This window comes from Dermatophagoides farinae, chromosome 6 (assembly GCF_024713945.1).
Source record: "Dermatophagoides farinae isolate YC_2012a chromosome 6, ASM2471394v1, whole genome shotgun sequence".
Classification (NCBI taxonomy): Eukaryota; Metazoa; Arthropoda; class Arachnida; order Sarcoptiformes; family Pyroglyphidae; genus Dermatophagoides; species Dermatophagoides farinae.
Genome location: NC_134682.1, coordinates 383,447 through 406,627, shown reverse-complemented (window position 1 = coordinate 406,627; position 23,181 = coordinate 383,447). Strand labels below are relative to the sequence as shown.

At 30.3% G+C, this 23,181-nt stretch overlaps 2 protein-coding genes across 2 annotated transcripts in view; both read left to right on the top strand.

Annotated features, from left to right (window-relative positions):
• The window catches only part of mri (BTB/POZ domain-containing protein mrityu), a 44,594-nt gene that overhangs the window by 16,525 nt on the left and 4,888 nt on the right, over positions 1–23,181 (top strand). The window lies entirely within an intron of this gene.
• Positions 6,019–14,528, top strand: LOC124493385 (uncharacterized). The gene has a single exon (XM_075732146.1). It carries the CDS (start codon positions 13,123–13,125, stop codon positions 14,149–14,151), a length of 1,029 nt encoding a protein of 342 aa, XP_075588261.1. The 5' UTR covers positions 6,019–13,122; the 3' UTR covers positions 14,152–14,528.

Sequence of the window (23,181 nt, the reverse complement as noted above, 5' to 3'; positions counted from 1 at the left end):
TGGATTTTATTCTATATCTATATGTCACGTTCATTTTTATTGGGTTGTCGCGTTTGTTTTTTGTATATATGTGTGTGTGGATACAAATCCGACTAAGAATTTCAAATAATAATAATAAAACGAAAACGAAAGAAACGAAAAAAAAAATTCTTCATTCTGTTTGAACAGAAAAAAAAGAAACGAATACTTTATTGATACGAAAACGAATATCTTATATTCTATTCTTTATTCTTCATCTTGATCGTGTGTGGCTACAAAATTTGAAATGGAAAAATTTTTTTTTTAAAGAAAAAGAAATAATAATCCCTTTCATATAGCCCGTTTAATATTTGAAAAAAGAAATTTGTATGTATTTGGTATTTTGGAGCTGGCCAATCTATCTATGGATGGAATCGATACGGTTTTTTTTCTACCATATATATCGCACATGATATCATTATTATCATCAATTTGTTTTTTTGGTTTTTGGTTTAGTGTATGTATGTATGACAAATGTTTGATATTTTCATGTTTGTCCAAATGGATTCATTTCTTAGTTATCTCTTGATATGGCCCACTGTTTTTTTTTTTTTTTTGTTTTTTTGTTTCTTGGCATTTGATTTTTTTTTTGCTGGTCATCATCATCATTATATGATGAAACAACGACAACAAAATCTCTAAATGGCCACCTTGGCCTTTTGGGCGTCATGCCCAAAAAAAATTCTCATTGATTCTGGTTGTTGTTGTTGTTTTTGTTGTTGGCCAGATCAAAATCATAAACGGTAATGCTAATGTAATGTAATGATCCTCTTCTTCTTTCATTTTCATATCCGAACCATTCAATATGATCGAATGTGTGTGTGTGTTCTAATAAAAATGATCATCAATGAACAAATCATTCTAATTTATTTTAAATATCATGTATATATCCCGTTTATAGGATAAAATGGTTATGAGGATTTTTTTTTTTAGTTTTGGTCTTCATAACTTTAATGTTTTCTATACCATTATGTTCATGTGTGTGTGTGTAATACAATGGATGATATTGAAAATAATGATGATGATGATAATAGACAGTATCTGAAGAGGAGAAAATCTTATGGCCCAAAATCGAAATGCACAGGAAAATGAAAAACAAATGAACCAAGTTTGTGCTTTTATGTTGGGATTATTGTCCAGTATGGATCCATTCCATTTTTTTTTTGGTTTTTGTTTTTTCTTAAATGAAGATGATATGATGATGGTCATCTCATTTATTTATTGATCGAACTTGGATATTTACCATTATTCCATCTTTCTCATCATCATCATCATCATCATTGATGGCTAATGGTAATATTTTTCATTAAATGACTTTTTGGTGCATCTTTTTTTATTCTCGTTTCTTTCGTGTAAATGAAATGGAAAATAAATATATGACTATATGGTTGTAGGGGAAAAAAAATTCCAGGAACCGGGTTCACTTTTTTTCAAAGGTTTTGTCATCGTTTCTTTTATGCGTGTCTCTCTCTATAGTCTGGACAAACTGTTTTTAGTCGAGTTAAACGAACAAACAATATGTACTTGTCAAACATTTTCATTTTTTTTTTTTTTTTTTTTTTTTTTTTTTGATAATCAAATGTTGTTGGGCTATAAACCAATTTGAGATTTTGCCGAAAGATCTCTTTTTTTTCTTTGTGATTCTTTGATGTGCATGTTTGTGTGTCTTGTTTGTTATTTATTTGTTACAAAAAAAATGTTGCTGATGATTATGGTGAATTGTTGGTGGATGCATCATCATGATTTTGATGATTATCAAGTTTTATTGCTCTGAAATGATTATTATTATTATCATCATCATTATTATTACGATTTTTCCACTTTATTTGGTTATATGGAATAAAAAAGGCCAAGAAGAAAATAAAGATTTTTCCACACTCAAACCATAGAAATATAATAATGTGATCGACTTTTTTTGGATCGAATCAAGTCAAGTTTTTTTTTATTATTCTCGTTATTATATTTGATTCAAGTTTTTGATGTCTATAAGTGTGTATGTGTTATTCTATAATCCAATCCAATTCTTCTTCGTTTTTTTTATTCTCTTTGTTTCTTTTTCTTCCCCCTCATTCTCCTCTTCTTTTCAAGTTTATTGATTTGCAATCGGTTTTCCATCATCATCATCATCATAGTGATTTTTTTTTTCTATATTTTATTCTACGTATCTATAACGACTTTTTTTTTTCTCTCTCTCTCTCCTTAGATATGGTCGAATCTTTTTTGTTTCTGTAGAAAGATTGTTGTGTGGGAATATTGAGACATACACACACACACATGGAGAGTGAGTGAAAAATGTCAAATGTGACCAGAAACTTTTTTTTCTCCACTGCTACAGCTTTCTGGAAAATCGAGATGGCAAAAAAGAAGAAAATTATGTCAAAACTAGAATTCAATCATTTGATTTGTCTTTTGGTTTTATTCTCGATTTTCCTTCTCCTTCCTGTTTGCTTGTGTTTGATCAGAATTAAATTCTGATTTTTCTCTCTCTCTCTCTCTCGTTGTTGTTCTATATTTTTTTTCTAATAAACAATTTTTTTTTGTTGATCAAATCGTTTTCTCATTCTAGAATCTATATTTTGTCGATTCATCATCCTAACAACAACTAAAGCTAAATGATTTTGTTGCAAAAAAAACCGTTTGATTGAATTGTGTTGATTAATTCACACGCATTCCACAAACACACACACACACACACTGACAGAATCCATGTTTCATGTGATTCTGTGTTTGTTTGTTTGTTTATTCGTTTATATTTATATATAGATAGATAATAACATCTGGATTCTTTATTTATTTATTTTTTTCCTTTCAAAATTACCAATTGTCAGAAAGAGTCAGGAAACCAAAATTGAGAGAGAGAGAGAAAGAGTTAAAATGAATTTTTTTTTGAAATATTTGGCAAACGAAATGTACAAATTTCTTTCTTTTCCTGGATCCTGTATAATGATTATGATGTTTGTTCGTTTTGTTATTAAAAGTTTTTCATTTTTTACAATTTCATTTTCTTGTTTAAACAATATTATTATTACATGTCGAAATGGCATTAAACAATTTTCTCCTTTTTTTCTCTCTCTCTCTCTCTTGATTCTTGATTCTTGTTCTATGAATGATGATATTTTTTTTCGGTGGTGATGGTGATGGTTGTTGTTGTTGTGAATTGTCATCATCATCATCATTTGGTCTCGTTATCAATGATGTAATGCAAATGAAATGAAAAAAAAAATAAAATCATTTATTACCATACACACACACACACACACACACGAAACACACAAGTTATGTATGAAGTAATGTTTCCGAAGAATTTCAATTTTCTTTCTTATTCTGGTTCGTTGTTTTTTTTTTTTTTTGCTGTCATCTTTTTGTTCAGTCACCACCGACAAGCCTTCTGGTTCCATTTTTTTCGGTATTTGATTTTCATTTGAATTTCTTTTTTTTGTGTGGTGGTGGTTATTATCATGTTTTTTATCCATGGAAAAAATGACCGCCCTGAAGTAAAAGTTATGAAATTGAAAATGAAAAAGCCAACAGCAACAGGAAGAGAATGAAACTTTGGAAATGAATCTTGCAATTTTCAATTCATGATGATGATACTGATGATGATGGGGTGTTGTTCACAACGATGATGATGATAATATTCTTATATGGAAAGGTTTTTTCCGGAACGATGGCCACATAATTAAATTGCATGTTTAGTAGCTGTTCTTTTTCGAATTTGGTTTTATTCTTGAATCGATCGATGACGATTGGCCACATAAAAACTACCATGTAATCATTCAATTCTTGAAATGTTTTTTTTTTTGTTCAACTTTTCAAACTTTTTTCCTCTCAATTCGATTCTAGAATGTAGAATTTTGGTCTTTTTTTCTTTCTCTCTGGATGATGATGATGATGATTTAATAATTTCGTTTATTTTTTATGATCATCATCATATTATGGAATAAAAGTGTCCAGAATATTCTCCGCTGTGGTTGATTCTGTGGTTGATATAGTCTCTATTTTTATTTATCTCTTGCCGCGTATTTTTTTCTTGGTTTGGTTCGATTCTGCATTTTTTTTTTGATCAAGATGGATGATGACACAATGATTTCTTTTCTTTTCTCTCTTTCTTTTTCCATTTTCGAGCAACACATTCATATCTTTTTTCATTGTGGAAATATTCCATCATTATTTCTGCCACACACTTATACACCAACACCACCACCAAGAGATACAAAGAATAAGAACATTTGAATACATTGATCATCATCCTAGGATACACTGGAATGTTGTTTTCAAGTCCTGCTTGTTTTTTTTGTCTGTTTCCCAAGTAGTATCCTTATACTGATGATGATATCCATTGATACATCGATGGGCTTTTTTCGGCTCTCTCTTTCTTTCTCTCTCTATCTCTTTCTCTTTCTCAATCTTGATTTGGACATCTTGATTGTTGTTGAATGATGATGATGATAAGTGTGTGTATTGCATCTTTTTATTCTACTGAATTTGGTTTTTGTTGTTGTTGTTGTTGTTGGTTTTCCATTTTTATCCGCACTGTCAAATATAGAGATGGAGAACAATTTTATTATTGGGTAGTAGAAAAAAAAAATTCACAATCATATTGTACAATTGTTGTTGATCACGATTCATTGTTTGTTTGTTTGTTTGTTCTCAGGTTTTGAATTTTGTTTTTTCTATTTCATTTTGATTCCATGGTTATTATTCACCATTCAGATTTTTTTTTTTGTTATATTCTGTCTGTGTGTCTTGATTCGGTCGTTATTTACAATTTGTCCTCACTTTTTTCCCTGTGTTTTGGAATCATTGGAATTTTCTTTTTTTTCCGTCAACATTTGTCGTGTTTTATTTGTGTTTGTTGAATTTTGGTTCGGAATTTCGTTCACTTTGTTTCACTATTTTTTTTTTATTTTATTTTATCACAATTTCGAAATCAGCCAATTTATTTTTCCAAGCACGCGATTCATTTTGATTTATTGATTTTAAATTGGAATGCATTTTCTGTTGTCTTTTGTTTCGGATGCACTCGATTTCTATTTTTGTCGTCGTTGTCGTCGTTGACGTTGTCGAAAATATGTTTGTTATCAAACAGAAAAACAGTAGGAAGATGATGACAAAAATGGAAATTTTTTTTCTCGGTGCACCATTCGTAAACCTTTTGACCTTTACAGGTATGACCTGATTATTTTTTTTCTATTTCTTTTTGATAGAAAAATAAAGATGTCTAGTAGTTGAGATCATCAACAACATCAAAAGAGATTGGCTGTTGGTTGAAGGTGGTTGTGGTCGCTCAATTTTGTTTCGTGATCATATTATCATTTGAGTTTTTTTTTTGTTTTGTTTTGAACTACAAAAATTGATCACTTTCATTTCTTTTTTTTTTTTTTTTTTGCTAGATGAGTGATTGTATGTCCATTTTTTTCTGATTTCAGAAGAAAAAAAAATTGATGCACATCTCTAACGTGCACATTTTATCCATACAAAATATGGACAAGACATACAGACTACTAGGGGCCGAGTTTTTTTTTGGTTGTCTGAATAAAATGAAATTATCAAATTAAAATTTTAAAAAATCAAAACCAGTCCAAACTAGTATCATGATCATGATCATCATGATTATCACGCAAATGATTCACGCACACACACACGAATTTTTCGATTTTTCTAATGGATGTTTTTTTTTGGCACATGAATAAAATATATTTAGATTGTATTGATTTTTGATTGGAAATTGGATCTTTTCTGATTTATTGTTGTTGCTTGTCCTCGTATATAGGCTTTTTTCTTGTTCAATTTTCACTATAGGTTTTTCATTTCCTTGCAGTTTTTTTTTCTAGTTTGGTTTGGTTTGGTTTGTGTTTATATAATTATTTTATTTTATGTTTTTCATTCACATAAAACGTGTTTGTGCGTGTGTGTGTGTGTGTGAAATTACATTGATTGAAATTAATAATAATTGATGATAAGATAATTACTTGATTGTATTCTCTGTGTGTGTTTGTTTTTTTTAATAATAGAATCGAGCCACAGAATTTTTTTTTCTTCCTCTGGTACCTAGTAAAGTGTACTGTAGTGGTGATTGCACCACCACCATACAGAATCCGAAGCTTTTTACTCCGATTATTATCCGGATTTTTTTCTCTCACTGTGTGCGTTGATTCTTGTTGTTGTTGTTTTACACTTTTTTTTCTTATTTTTGATTGTTTTTTTTCTTGTTCGTCCTCGGTTCGTTGGTTCGTTGGTTTGATTATTATTCAAATTTAATCATCGACAGCATTGTTTTTTTTTTTTTTTTTTGGATCGGTTTTTTTCCTCGTCGTTGTTGTTTTTTGGGTGGCTAGAATAATTTCCAAATACTAATCATTATTCTGTATGATCTAATTCATTATGTGTGTGTGTGTATGTGTGGTATTCATGGAAAAAATCGTCGTCGTTGTTGTTGATCGTTAATCAGTCAAATGAATGAATGAATTTTGTACAAACCAAACGTCTGTTTCTGGAATTTCTCTCTTTTTCTCGTTTTTTTTGTCGTTTTCTGGATTCTGTTGTGTTGTGATTTGTTTGTTATTCGTTTTTTTTGTTGTTGTTGTTGTTGTTCGGTTCCCTTTTAACGTGCCATGATTTTGTACGTAGGCGATGATGATTCCCGGGTATCCGGGACTTTTTTCCACATATTTGGACTGTTTTTGTTATTATTATCATTCATGAATGATCATCATTAGTAAACGAATCGAGAATCGGATTGTTTATGTTCATGGTATTTCACTGCTTTGTTCAATGTCTTCATTTTTTTTATGTCAGGCTCAACAATCATCAATTCTCTTTTCATTCATTCCATCCATCCATTTCATTCAATTCCCTTTAGATTCGTGATTCTTGTTCCGGTAAAATTTTTCAATGAAAAAAAAAATTTTTTTCATTGAACTCCAAGTGAAAACAAACCAAGCGCGAAAATCACAAAATTTCTGATGACTATTATTTATAGGCTATATTGCTGTGCAAAAAAAATCATTCAAGTATTTAGCAAATGTTTTTTTTCCATTGAATTAATGAATTAATGAAGGAATGAAATGTGTTTTATGTAAGTGCCAAGTTCACCAATATAACCACGACATTGTCATCATCGTCATCGTCATTATTATTTAGTTTTGACAACGGATTTTTATTATTATTATTATTATTATTCTGGAACACTTTATTTGGTTTGACATTGATTGGATCAATGTCACATCACCATCATCATAATCGTTACCACCACCACCATTACACCGGCAATGTTTTATTATCCTCATTACCATAGTTCCATATTCCATTTATAAATATATAGATGATATTTTCGTAGAATTTTTTTAGTTTATAAATTCTTCATTACATGATGACTAAAAATAGAATAAAAATTATGATGATTTGACATGTTTGAAACTTTTTTTCAATGTTGTTGATTATGGTTTTTTTCACTGTACAGTGGTACCTCGGTTAAAGATGAAAAATACCGGAAATTTTTTTTTGATTTTTTGTGTCACTGTATGATGATGATGATGATATAATTTATTTCCTCTCATTTTTTTTTCTCTCTCTCTCTCTCTTTCTCTCTCTATACCGCTTTTCTGATTGTTTTTGATTTACATCAATTTTTTGTTTCATTCTCTCGTTGTCTGCTTGTTGTCAATGGCAATGATGATGCTAATCGATGAACATTTATTTCACACCACACACACACACAAAGCGACACCCACGCAGACATTTACATTGAAAATTTTTTTTTCTGTTTTTGTTGTTGTTGTTGTTTCTGCACACACACACAAATAATAATAAATGACAACCCCTAAATACAACTCTATCTGACATGACTAACAACAGCTAAACAATTCGTTTTATATTCATTCAATCATTCATTTGGCTTTTCATTGTCAATTCGTTGTTGTTGTTTTTTTTTTGTTATTGATTGATTTTTTTCCGAACAAAAGAAAAATTGGTGATAATGAAAATTGGAAAAAAATGCAAAATGAATGAGACGATATTTTTTTGGTACACGCGTTTTTTTCCAATTTAATTTCTTGCTCATTTTTTTTGACCGTTTGTTCACACAATTTTTTTTTCTTTATTCTTCGATTCGTGTTTCAGCAACCGAGTGGTGCTGTATTGTTTGAATGACAGCTTCGTACCATGCTTGATGATTTCGTTGAATTGGTTGTCTTTGATTCGATGGCGTCGACGCTAGGCTAAGCTTGTTTCATTGTCGTTGTTTTTGTCCTTAATAGGACCATGGTCGGGCGTCATACATATACATTTTTGGGTTAGGAGAAAAAAATTGGTCTCAAAATGCCGAATTGACGCTTGAAGCTAAGATCACACCACCATATACACACACACACACACACACACAACAATTATTGCTACTTCTACTTGAATTCTTCTGTTCTTTTGGTGTTTCTTTCATTCTTTCTGGTTCTAGTTTCACGAATCATACACCAAGTCAGCCAGCCAGCGAACCGAGAGAATCATTCAAAAAAAAAAAAAAAAATTTCTCTCTCTCTTTCTCATTGTAGTAGTGCGTGTCCTAGTCATCGTCATCGTCGTCGTTTATTTCGATTTCTTCATAACAAACCAAATGACGACCAAACACAACCCGATCAATCTACATGACTGCTATTCGTATTCGCATGTGTGTGTGTGTGTGTGTGTGCGTGTGTGTGTGTATTACATTTTCCACACTTATAGTTCCATTATCAGATCGTGGTTTATATGGTTCGGTCGTCGTCTTCATCGTCATCTTTGGATGGCAAAAAAAAAAATTTTTTCTATTTCACATTGACACAACCAAATGACAATACGGAATAATTATTTGCCAGTGAAAATTGAAGAATTTTTTTTTACAGAACAAGAAAAAAAGTTCCCATGTGTGTGTGTGTGCGTATGAATTTTATTTGCAAATGATAAAATTTGAAAAAAATTTCCAAAGAAATCGGAATGAATATATATGATTTTGCTGCAATTCATTTTCATATTCATTTTCAAAAATTCATCCTGAAATTTATGCTTTATCATCACAATTGATCAATCGAAATTAGAAATTATAAACCCATCCAGCAAAGGAAATCAATTTTATTTTCAACTTTTTCATTTGTCATTGTTCATATTTCCTTCCTTGGTGTGACAAATTTGTCTATCTGATGAAATGATGAAAAAGTTTCTATGACATCCTGAGTGTGTGTATGTATGTGTGTGTGATAACCTTTGAACTTTTTTTTTGATCTATGTTTTTTTTTCGTGTTTTCATCAACATTTATTGTTGTTCAGGCAATGAAATAGAGCGAAAGATAGAAAAATTGCTGAGGCCTTTTTTTCGGTTTTTGACAACAACATAAATACAACCAACCAACCAACATCAACATGATTGACAATGTTCTTGTTTGCTATTGTCATTGTTGTTATCCCATTGTCGACGACAGATGTATGATCCAAAACAACAACAACAACAATGTCCATCGTCATTATATATCGATATAGCTGTCGATAACAGAGGCTGGATCGAATTGCGAATTTAGATGTGAAAAATTAATTCTCGAAAAAAAAAATTACAGCAACCAATAACACACATACACATACACACGCACACACACAATGAAATGACAATGACAATAAATTTTTTTTTCTTCTTCTTGAAATCAATTTATTAACTTTCAAAGCCAATATTTCTTGAATGAATTTCATTTTTTTTTCATCATCATCATCATCATTGATCCAATTTGTAATAAACTACGACATTAATGTCGATAATGATGATGATGATTGATATTGGATCTGTCTATATAATCGGCGTTGATCAATGAGAATCCAAATTGCAAATGCTTCAATGATGATGATGGTGATGATAATGATGAGCGATGAAACAACGAAAACGTCGTCGAAAACGTTGTGAAATCCATTTGTGATATGTAAAAGTATTTGAAAAAATTAAACATTTGTTTCTGTTGATGGTTGATTGTTGTTGTTGTTGTTGTTTTTTTTCAATCTATTGATATCTATCTTTTCCACGACAACAACAATGATAATAATGATTTCGATTCGAATTTTTTGAATCATCATCATCATTTTTTCTGTGTTTCGTGTTCTGTATTTTTTCATTTCTCATTTCTTCTCTCCATATCTATTGCATTGCGTTTCCATTTGATCGATCCAAATTGCCAATAATATCCAAAAGCAATTGACAAGAACAGTTATCAATACCATCATCATCATCAACAACAACAACGACATCAACATTGACACGATCATTGCATGTGTGTGTGTGTGTGTGTACGACGACGACGACGACGATGGCGATTGAAGAGTTCACCAACAACAACAACAACAAAGAAAAAAAAACATAAAGAAACGAAAATGAAACATTCGTGACTTTGCTCATAAATTTGGTTTTTTTTCATTCTTGTTTCAAAATCATTCATTCAATGACTCAATTTTCTTTCTGTGTGTGTATGTGTGTTATTCTTCTTTTTTTGAATTGCCACTGAAAAAAATGGCCATTGATTTTTTTCTGTTTGTTTTTGCATAAAAAAAAACAACAAGAACAAAATGAAAAATAAAAAATTCAAGAATTCATCAAAATCATCAATTCATGTCCTTGATTTATGATTGAAGAATAATATTCATTCATTGAATTTCCATATTCTTGTCATCTGGGAATAATTATCTTGAATTTCTGGATCTTGTGTGTGTGTGGCTCAATTCAGAATTTTATTATTTGAGATTCGATCTTTGAACTTGTGCACACACACACCAACTAGTCATTGACTGATCACGTCACGAAATTGTCATAAAAATAATTTGACTTTGTCATATCATCATCATTATTGAATTGAACATTTTTATTATCATCGAAATTTATTCGTATCATTGAAAATGGAAAATATTCACATTTCTGTTTGGAATCGATAGAATTTTTGGGACCGAAATCGAAATAGAAAAAAAAATTGGCCCATTTTTTTTCTCTTGAACACTCATCAATTGTGAAAAGCGAACAAATGTAAATGCCGTATTGAACCAAAAAATAAAACGACTTTGTAAAAAAAAATCAACGGAAAGAGAAAAATTGTTGTCATCAAACGCCGATCCATTGTCATCATCCCAAATAAAAAAAAAAACGGAGTTTTTTCATTTTACTCGAAACGAAATGAAAGCAAAAATAATGGCACATTTATGGCCACTATCAACATCATCATCATTGTCATCATCAAAAGTGGTAGTAAAAAAGAAAAAAGAGAAAAAAATTTCCGAACCAAATAACAAACTGAATAACACAAAAACATACAAACACACAACACGACAATGATGATGATTTTTGATGTGTTGTCGACATCAACATCATCATCATCATCATCATAAATCACAAAATGTGAATTGAAATTCATGTGTGTGTGTGGAGAAGAAATAAAAATTAAATCTAAAATTTTGTGACCAATCCATTTTCATGGGTTGTTTGTTTGTCTGTTTGTGAGATCCAAACAAACAAACAAACAAACAAAAGAAATATTCGATTATTCGATATATCGATTGTATTCCAATTCCGCATTGGATATACATCACCAATTGACGACTTTTTTTTTAATACTCACAAACATTGATTTATCAGTGAAAAAAAAAACAAAAATTCAATGAAAACAATCGAGCTTTAATGTTCTGTTGTTCTCATCAATCAATTATCAACATTTGTATCATCATCATCATCATTCAATCTTAGTCGTCGTACAATACTTTGCTCAATATTGATTCCGATTTTCAAGTCAAAACGCACAAAATTATTTTCCCGTTGTTCATTTTTTATGGATATATAAAAAAAAGTAGTGCCTATAAATTCATTTATAAAAAAAAAGATAACTGAGATATAATAATAATATTATATACTATCGTCAATATTCGTAATTCTTTTTAGTAATAAAAAAAAAATCCAAAATAACGGCCGGAATATCATATTTATCGTATAGTTATTCAGAATATTATTATCATCATCATCATCATTTTATTATTCTCGTCATCATCATCATCATCATTATCATTATCATCATAAATCATCATCATCATCATAATAATAATCTTTTGCATTTATCTCTATTATTAAATATAATAATAATAATATTGTCAATTCGAAATTGATTCGCACTGGAATTGGTTAGAGTTGGCAGTGTTGTTGTTGGTTCATCATCAACACCATCACCACCACCACCACCACCACTATTACTACCACCACCACCATTGCGAAGCTCATTTATAGTGCCTCCTAGTGGTGTTATTGCCAATGCAAATAACATTAGTATTGGCAATAACAACAACGGTATAAGTGGTGGCGGAAATAACGGTACTATCGATACTATTCCGATATCCGTTAGTACTAATCATCATTCTATTGTTTCATCTTCATACGTTGTTGGTAAAAGCGGTGGTGGTGGTGGTGGCGGTATCAACGTTAGCACTGGAGTTGACGAAGAAGAAGAAGAAGACGACGACGACGACGAAGAAGAAGAAGAAGAGGAAGAGGAAATTGTCAATTTGCCTATTAATCATCATCATTATCGTCATCGTTATTCTGCATCACTCACATCAAAAAGGGGTTCATTCAATCGTCGGCCCAGATTTCGTAGTGGCAGTGGTGGTATATTGATTCAACGACAATTGTCTTCAACAGCAAGAACAAACGACGGTGTATTGTTTCAAAGACACGCATCGATTGGTTGTTCACCAAATCTTCGAAATCGGGCCATCAATTTAGATAGGTCTGATCACCAAGAATTGATCGATAATAGTTCCGGTCATCACATATCGACACCATTTTGGCATTCAAGCCATCGTTCCCTTGCAACAACCATAACAACGGGTTCATCGCCACATCTTAGTAGTGTTGGTGGTGGCAATATTACTCCATTACAACTATGTCGTTGTGGTTCTGGTGGCGATCCGCTTTTAATACCGTCCGCGTCCAATACACCTCCTCCTCCTTCTCATACATCATCATCAACAGTGCCACACCAGACACCACCCCTATCACATCATCATCACCAACAACAACATCAACATTATCATCAATTGCCTCATCATTCATCTGTTGCTTATATGCGCCTTGCACAATCGCTGCCATCGACACCAAATTCTTCCCAAAGGCGAGCTCAGCAGCCTCATCCTATTCATCATTCAGTAGCTTCATCATCACCAATGCGGCCTTCTATTTGTCATCAGCAGCCATCATTGTTACCAGAACATTCGCATCATCATCTTCATCATTCTCATCATCAACAGCAGCAACAGCAACAACAACATTATCCTCATCATCCTCTTCATCATCAAATCGATTCAAATTATCCAAATCAAACAGGAAGTGTGGGTAATGTTCATTTTGCCGGCGTTGTATTACCAACGTCAGCAGCATCGCATCTTCTCCAGAAAAATAGTTATAGAGAACAACCACCAATACAACAGTCACCATATGGAAATCATTATGGATCAACGAATCTTGTTGGTGCCAATTGTATAGGTATCGGTGCCTCATCAAGTAGTGCTGCAACCACTGTTGCGCCTTTATTACCTGTATCAAATGATAGTCCAGCTTCATATCGATCCGGTCATCAACTTAGCCAAACAACAAGCGATCACAATAGTGCAACAGCAATACCATCGGGTGATCTTCATCTACAACATCCACCTCCTTCTTTACCTCCACAACAACAACATCATCCACATTCACATCAACCAGTGCCACAAACATCACATCAGCATTCTGGTCCACCGATTCCGGCATCACACGCTCCACCACATCATTCAAGACCTAGTACAAGTGGTGGTGTTACTGGTACTGGTGATGGTTCCGGTTTACCAAAAACAACATTTCGTGTATTTCAAAATTGGACTCGTAATCCACGCCGTTGTTCATCATCACAACAGGCTAATAATAGAAATTTTGTTCGTCGTGGTTTTGGTGACAATCTTCGATCGTCTTCCTCCGTCATGCATCGATATACTTCACATGGCCCATTATCATCATCATCGGCTCCATTGATGAAACTATCCACATTAGTTATTGTTTTACTTGCTTTCTTAATCATTGGTTTTATTGTTTTATCGCCACTTTTTCATTATCTCATGTGATAATATATATATATGGTGACCACACACACACACACACACACATACACACAAATACTGACAGATTGCATGAAGAGATAACGCATATAATGGACCTGAAAAAAAGAATCTCTGATCAAAAAACCGAATTAAAATGATTCTGATTTCATTAGACTGATTTTGAATATAAAAAAAGTCCATCCGTTGCTGTCATCGTAAATATTTTTTGTTGTTGTTGTTGTTTTTATTGTTTCACATTCATATACATACGAAAAAAAACCACCAACAAACACAACCGACATGAACAGAAATGAGAAAAAATCAACAAACAGACACATTTTCTAGACAATTTAGTCTAGGTTTTGAGATATACCATAATAATAAAATACTGTTATAATAGCCATTATCATTATCATCATCATCATCATAACTATATATTGTCATTGTTATCATCATCTATTGGTCGTCGTCGTCGTCGTCGTCGTCAGTTGCTTGTTGGCGAATAATAATAAATAACTTGCATCACATCATTGTCAACAACAACAACGACAACAACTGCAAACGAATGAATATAGAGAATCAAAGAAAAAACCCCACATACAATCCATTCAGATTCTATACAATGTTTATTTCGAGAATATTTATGCCGATTTCGATTTACTTTTTTTTCCATTCACCAATTTTTTTTTTGGTCTTGTTTCATTTTTTTTTGTTTCATTCTTTTATGCAACATACAGAGCCAAAATAGACATTTTTTTTGGTTTTGGGATGATGATCTTATTCTTGTCGATTCATTCATCCATTCATTCATTCATTCATTCGCTCGGTGTATATAAATTTTCTATCTTTTTTGTTGTTACTTATGTCGAAATAGACCACTGCTGATGATTTTGATGATGATGATGAATAAGAATTGCAACAACAAAAACTTTCAATAAATAACACAGACACACACACACATGTATACACACGTAAATGATGATAATGATCGTCAATAGGAAATGTTTTTTTTTATACATCAAATTTTGAATTTTTTTTTCATCATCATCAAAATCATAATAGATTCTATATTTACATTTTTTTTTGAAAACATTTTTTTCTCTTGTAACGAATCTTTTTTTTGAAAAAAAAATAAGAGAAGAAAAGGTAGTTGAGTATTAAATTTATGACCGAGTTCGTGAGATGATTTAATGTGGGCAAAATATCAAGAAAAAAAAACAGGCAATGCGAAATACTTCAATGATGAATGAAATTTTTACAGTGTGTATATATATGGATATGGAATTTCTATATTTCATTTTGTTTATTCTTATTCATTCATATGAATAATCTTTTTTTTTGTGAATTCAAATTGTATACACACGTAAATGATGATAATGATCAGTCAATAGGAAATGTTTTTTTTTGTATACATCAAATTTTGAATTTTTTTATATTACAAATTTTTTCATCATCATCAAAATCATAATAGATTCTATATTTACATTTTTTTTTTTCTTGAAACTGTTATTATTATTATTAATATTATTCATCATTTTAGATTATAAAAAAAGAACATTTTCTTTATAAAAAAAAGAAATTTTTTTGATTGATTGATTGATTGATCGATCGGTTGATTGGCTAGATCAGTGATCTTTTTTTTGAAAAAATAAGAAAAGAAAAGGTAGTTGAGTGTTAAATTTATGACCGAGTTCGTGAGATGATTTAATGTGGGCAAAATATCAAGAAAAAAAAACAGGCAATGCGAAATACTTCAATGATGAATGAAATTTTTACAGTGTGTATATATATGGATATGGAATTTCTATATTTCATTTTGTTTATTCTTATTCATTCATATGAATAATCTTTTCATTTCATTTCATTTTTTTTTGTGAATTCAAATTGAATTTTTAGTCATTTTTCAGTTTGTCCGTATTACATTTTTCTCCGGTTCTCACTTCAAATAGACTGACCAAAAATGTTATCAGCAATATAATTATCAACAACGACGACTATGATGACAATGATGATGATGGCGACATTTCTTTGTAAATTACAACACACACACACACATTCACATTCACATATAATGTACATTTTCAGCTTTATATTACAAATTTTTTCATTCATTCATTCATTCATTTCCAGATTTATTCATCATTTGATGATTGTTGACGTTGACTTTGAAGTTGATTTGTCTATCCAAACACATCATTTTACACAAATACACATTATTTCTTGATGTTATACTGTTATTATTATTATTAATATTATTCATCATTTTAGATTATAAAAAAAGAACATTTTCTTTATAAAAAAAAGAAATAATTCCATTGATTGATTGATTGATTGATTGATCGATCGGTTGATTGGCTAGATCAAAATTCCATCAAAAAGAATCATCTTTTTTTTCTATTGTTATTCGGAAGAATATTTTTTTTTTCTTTTTCGATGACTTGACTGATTTGAATTCCAAATCCATTTATTTTTTTTCTTCTTCTTCTTCTTGTTTGAGATCAATATATGAAAATCATCATTTACTTTAAGTGTGGTAGTGATCTTTGGTTTTGCATATGAAAATGTTATTATAGGTCATTATCATTGTGATAATGATTATTGTGTGTGTGTGTGATAATTGAGTATGTGTAATCTTTATTCTGTATATTTTTTTTTTGACACACACGCACAAACTTAATTTCAATATAGATCCGATATAAAATTCAAAAACGATTGACAAAAGCAACAACAAAAAAAATATCATTAACAATGAATTATGGAAGTGAAGCCAACATTTATTCAATCTGTCACCATACACACACACACGGCGGCAACACCAGCATCATTTTTTATAGGACAAGTCAATAATAAAGGTTCTCTCTGGTTTTTTTTTCTTGAATTTTTTATATTTTAAAATGAATCAAGTCAAGTCAAGTTTCTCTCTTTCACTTTGAAATTCCTACACGTTTTCGTTCGATTACATTTACCATTCTAGATTCGTCTTGTGAGAAAATTTCCAGCAACAAAACATCATTATTTCAAAATTTTCAAATTTTTTTTTCATTTTTTCGATGAGGCACAGAAAAAAACGCATTTTCATTCTCTAGTTGTTGTCTTGATGATGATGAACAACAAACAGCAATATTTTTCACACAATCCAACCAAAATCGAAACAATAACAAAGAGCAAGTGGAAAATTAATAACTTGTTTCCGATTTCAAATGAATAAATGCCAATGAATTAATGGAAAAACAACAGAAAGATTTCAAAACATTAAGTAAAACTCTTGCCTTTTGAAAAATTTTCATGATTGTTGTTCACACATATATTGCTATAATTTGTTTACGACTATTCAAAGTGAGGCTGCCAGTGTCTTTTATTGAATGCGTGCTCATTGGAAATTTTTTTCAAATTTTTTTTTCTGGTACATTTCATGACTTGAAAAATTGTTTTCATTTTTTTCATGTTTATTTCGACAATCGACAATGTACGATATTTTTATTCTAATATACGTGTGTGTGTGTGTGTCTGTTTACAATAATTTTTATTCACAAACACGATCTTTGTTATGCCAAACACTCATCTCATTTCATCTATATGTGTGTTCGATTTGCATCAATTTCAATGTGCATACGAATATATATTGGTGTCATTCCAAAGCCTGAAACAAAATAACAACCAAAGAAGAAAAAAATGAGTATATGCACGAATTTAATGATGGAAAAGGGAAAATGAAAAGAATTGGCAAACAGTGAAATGCCAAAACGCAAAAACAAAAAGTTTCTTTTCATGAATGCCAATCATTTGCCCTAGAAGCAATTCTGGAGTTGTATTCACTTTTTTTTGTGTTTCCCAAACGGGTTTTTTTTTGTTCTTCTAAAAATTTCATTTTTTTCCTATATTAATAATATGGAAAAAAAACTATTTTCTTTCATCTTTCATGATGTCCAAACTATGAACTTTTTTTTCTCTCTCTCTCTCCCACAAATTTGTTTTATCACCACCACCATCATCATCATCATCATCATTTTTATTTTGCGAAAATTAAAGTATAGTGCGAATTTCGATTATGATGTGGAAGCCAACAGAAAAAAAATGGTGCAAAAGTCCGTTTCACCACTCGATTCTTGAATCGATTCGTATTCAAGTTATTGTTTTTTTTTTCGTTTAGTAGGATGATTTGAAATTCAAATTTTTTTTTATTGCCCGATATCAAACGGATTCTTTCTTTTATAGTTTGTGTGAGCAAAAAAAAAAATAAAATAGAAACGAAAAATTGGGTCGATCAATGTTTTGAATGATTCATTCATTTTCAGTTCTTTATATGATAATAATAATCATTATTATCATTATTAAGATAGATAGTTGACTCTATCTCTCTCTCTCGCGTTTTTCATTCCAATTTCGAATCGACAATCATAATATTTTCATCAATTTCATTTTCCGTTTTCTTTTCTTGGCTCGAATCGTTCATTTTTTTATTTTGTTCAGTCGTCATCATCATCATCATCATCGTTTCCAATCACAAGAATCATTGGCCACAATCCATTAATCATTCCATTTACAAATTTTTTTTTCTTTGAATATCTTTTTTTTCTGGGCTATGTTGTAAATTTTTCTGTTTTTTTTTGTTTTGTTTTTTTTCATTTTTATTTGTTGAAAAACACCAGATACTACCCAAATTGACCATTGACATTTTCCATCAAATACACAGAATTTGCCCAAACTTTCATTTGAACTTGTTTTTTTCTCTCTACTTTTATTGTCAATTTTTGTTTTTTTTTTCTGTTGTCAACAACATCCAACCGATGACAAACGTAAATGTGTTTGGATGAGAGAGAGAGAAAAAAAAACAAAATTTTCGACAACTTTCTGTTGCTGGAAACATGAAAATGACGAAATTTTTCTAAATTGAACTTGTTTGTCATTGATGATTGATTTTACTCATGTTGCTGTTTGTAGAATAAAAAAACATATACTGGTCGTTTTTTTTTATTTGAAACTAGATAATTGCAAAAATGAATTTTCATTAATTTTTCAACATCATTCAATATGATGATGATGATGAATGTGCCGCCTGTGAATGTGATTTTTGTTTTCATTTCAAACAGAAGCTATAGATAGATATCACTTTTGATAATTTCTCTCCTTTTTGCCATCTATCTTTGTTTGATCGAAAAAGTTCATTTTTTTTTTTTGTTCGGCATCTTCAATGTGTGTTTGTATTTCATTTCCAAGTGCAGAATTCGATTTTTGTTTTCTGCTGATTCAGTAATGATATTGACATAATGATGATGATGATGATGGCGATGGTTTTCGATGCTATTCAAACTTGAAACAAGAGGCCGAGAGAGAAAGAGAGCGAAAATCCTAAAATGAAGATTTGTATCAACATCATTTTTATTTTGTTGACTCAACTCGACTTTTGATTCATTTATTCATTCATTGATTCATTCATTTATTTCTATTTTTTCTTTTTTTTTTTTGATATTCAACTAAAGCCCAAACACACACACACACATAAACGGCTGCTTCCCATTATGAAATCAAATGCAATCCATGTCAACATTAAAATGGGAATTGAATTTGAAAATCAAGATTTTTTTTAATGGAAATTTATAATTATTCTTCTCTTTTTTTTCATCTCTAAACTTTATTTATTTTTTCCATTTTAAATTTTAGCTTGGTTGAATGTGCTAAATAATTAATAGCTTAATCCTTTCCTATATATACGAATTACAAATTAGTATTTTTAATTTTTGTTTTCGATTTCGATTTTTGTTTTTTTTTTTTGAACATTATCGTCATCATTGTCATCGTCATATTCATGTTTTTTGTTGTTGTTGTTGTTGTGAAAACGAGTGGCTTACAAGTTGACAAGTTTTTGTTGTTGGCTATATTTTTTTTCTTGCTAGATGTGCTTTCGATGACGATGATGATCATGATAAACTTGACAGAACGTGAAAAACTTTGTCAAAAAAATCACACAGAATTGTAATTGTAACCAAATGTAATAATAGAGTAGCGAAAATTAGTGAAGCATTTTTTTTTTGATAACTAGATTTAAAATCCCAAAATAATGATGATGAATCTGATTCTGGAATTATTTCTTGTTCAATTCATGACCATTATTAAAAGTTGAAATTATAACTTTTTGGAACTAAAAAAAAAAAAAATCAAATTACAAACATTTGTCTTGTTTCTTATATTACAATTCCAATTTCAATTCTATTCAGATTCTTTGTTTTTGTTGTTGTTATTCATTACATTTTTTTTTATTTGTTTGTCAATTCAATTGTGCTTATTCATCGTCGTCGTCGTTGTTGTTGTTGTTATTGTTGTTGTTTTCACGAGAAATAGAAAAAAAATGATCGATGAGATTTGTCTCCAGAAAAAAAGTGAATAATGTGATCTTGTTGTTTATTATGATTTTCATATGAACAACAACAACAACGAAAACCAGTCAGAATAAGATAGATGAATATCTATCTATATTTCACAGATAGATTGATAGACATTAGCCCAAAATGACGATCACAATCTCACCAAAAAGAATATAAAATCCTTGCCCACACACACACACACACAGACACAATCCATTTCTGGATAAGATTCTTCTTTGGCCTGATTTTGTGTCTTCAATCTTTTTTTTTCAATCGTGTGATTATTATTGTGCTTAGCAATTTTTTTGTTTTGGTTCCATTCATTGATTAATTTACCTTGTGGTTGTGTTGTGTGTGTGTATGCGTTTAGATTGTAAACAAACGGATATTCGATATAATTGAATGAATGACCGAATATGCCATTTTTTCAGTCACAATAACAAAACACGCAATACAAATTTTATATGCAAGCCATTTCAGAATATTGGATTGGACATGAACAGGAAATTTTGATTTTTCTTTTTTCTTCGTCCAATATTACACAATGTATTTCGATTGGTTGGTTATATGTAAATCAATCAGGTAATTATTTTCAGAATAAATGGAAATTTTCATTATGAAATAAGAATTGAAAAGAAAAATCGTAAATCAATTCATCGTTTGTCACCGGGGATATATATATTGGGATTATTTTCCAGAATCAACAAAAAAATTCACTTTTCATTATTATATCACATCTTGGTGATAATTAATTTTTTTTTTCACTGCTGAAATAATTTGGAAAGAGAAAAATTAATTTTAAAATTTATATATCACATCTGAAACCTGGCATATCACACAATCATCTAAATCATTGAAATATAATGATAATATAATCCTATTATTACGTCATTCAAAACATCTATATATAAATTATTAATTGTATTGATAATATTGAATCATATGAGTTGATGGAATTTTTTGTTTTGTTTTGTTTTCATCATCATTTTCATAATCAAAACGATGATGATGATGATGATTCTAAAATTAGAACATGTGTGCTTGTTGTATGATCAATACGTTTTTTTTTATCATTTACTTGGTGCAAAGTATTATCATTTTATTTTCATACATAGCTCCTATAAAAGACAAATGAAAATATTGCAAAAGAATATTCTTCTTTTTATCATCATTTAAGATTAATTTTCCTAATGAATGATTTTCATCATCATCACAAAGAATATTCGACAAAGAGAAAGAAAGAGAGAGAGAGAGAGAGAGAGGAAAAGGAGGTTCATTTGTTGAGTTTATTTCTTTATTTTTATTCGGGTATTATTCATATTGTATGGCGTGAGTGAATGGAGTGAGAAAAATCTTCGATTCTGTATTATGTTTATTCATTCGAGCCCATTACACACATTCTATAAGTATATCGGTGTGTGTGTGTGTGTGTGTGTTTGTGTATTGTACTCTGTTCATCATCACTTTGGTTATAATAGATAATAATAATATTGTGTGACTAGACTCTTTCTTTCCTTCCTATGCAAATAAATTCTCATCTTTTCTGCTTCTTGTTGTTGTTATTTTCGGCTACTGTTTTCTCCATGTTTTTTTCTCTTTATTGGAATTTGTTTTTTTTACGGGTTTTTTTTCTTCTTGCAAACGACGACTCAAACATTATTATTATTATGATGTTGTTGTCGTCGTAAATGTAAATATGTCACATTGTAATACAAAATACGCTTGCAAGAAGCGGCCGGCAACATCAGTAGTGTTGAATATGGCACCAGTGACATAATAAACAAATTTATTTTAACCAAAATCATCATTTTTGTTAACCACTATTTATTATTATTTATTTTTGTATGTTAAAATTGGTTGTTGTTGTTGATCACCGCCTCCTCTCTTTTACCAATATTGTTGCTGCTTTTGTACCGATTTTTTATTATTCGTAATAATTCTTGTTGTAGTAAAATTTGAATTTATCATCATCGTAGTCATCGTCGTCGTGGTATTATTGTTATTATTATTATTATTATGATGATGATGATGATGATTGCTTGTAGTGGTGGTGGTTGTTGTAGTATTTGTGATAAGTGATGATGATGAATTATTATTATTATCGGTATTATTGATACGCATCCATTCTTGATAATCAACACCTTTAGCCCAACGATTATGATAAAATTTACAATCATAATTTTGACAACCAGTTGTACGCCAAAAATAACATTCTTTTGATGAACGAATCTGATTTTGTTTACAAATACGGAAATCTTTTTGATTTTCACTTTTATAAAATTTAAAATCCAAATATTTAAATCGTTCACTAATGCCTGGCAGTTGTATATGTGACAGATATGATATACATTTACTTGGTGATTCAACATTATCAAATTCGATGATCAATTTTTTCATCAATTTCATTGCATCATTCGTTTCGTGAATAGTGGATGATAATGATGTTGTTGTTTCATCTTTGGTTTTAATCTGTAGAATTTTACCAAAATAGCTTAGAATTTCATATATGATATCCATCTTATAATCTTGGCATAGATTCTCTATCAAAATTGCTTTCAAATGAAATATATTATCAATAATTGGTTCATTGAATATTTTACGTACAATGATTGGTTGATTATCCAGCTGATATTCAATGCTAAGTATCATATTCATTGATAATGATATTGATATATTGAATAATCGTTGTTGG

Excerpts from the sequence above, each read along its gene's own strand:
- LOC124493385 (XM_075732146.1), top strand. The coding sequence starts at position 13,123 with ATGCGCCTTGCACAATCGCTGCCATCGACACCAAATTCTTCCCAAAGG.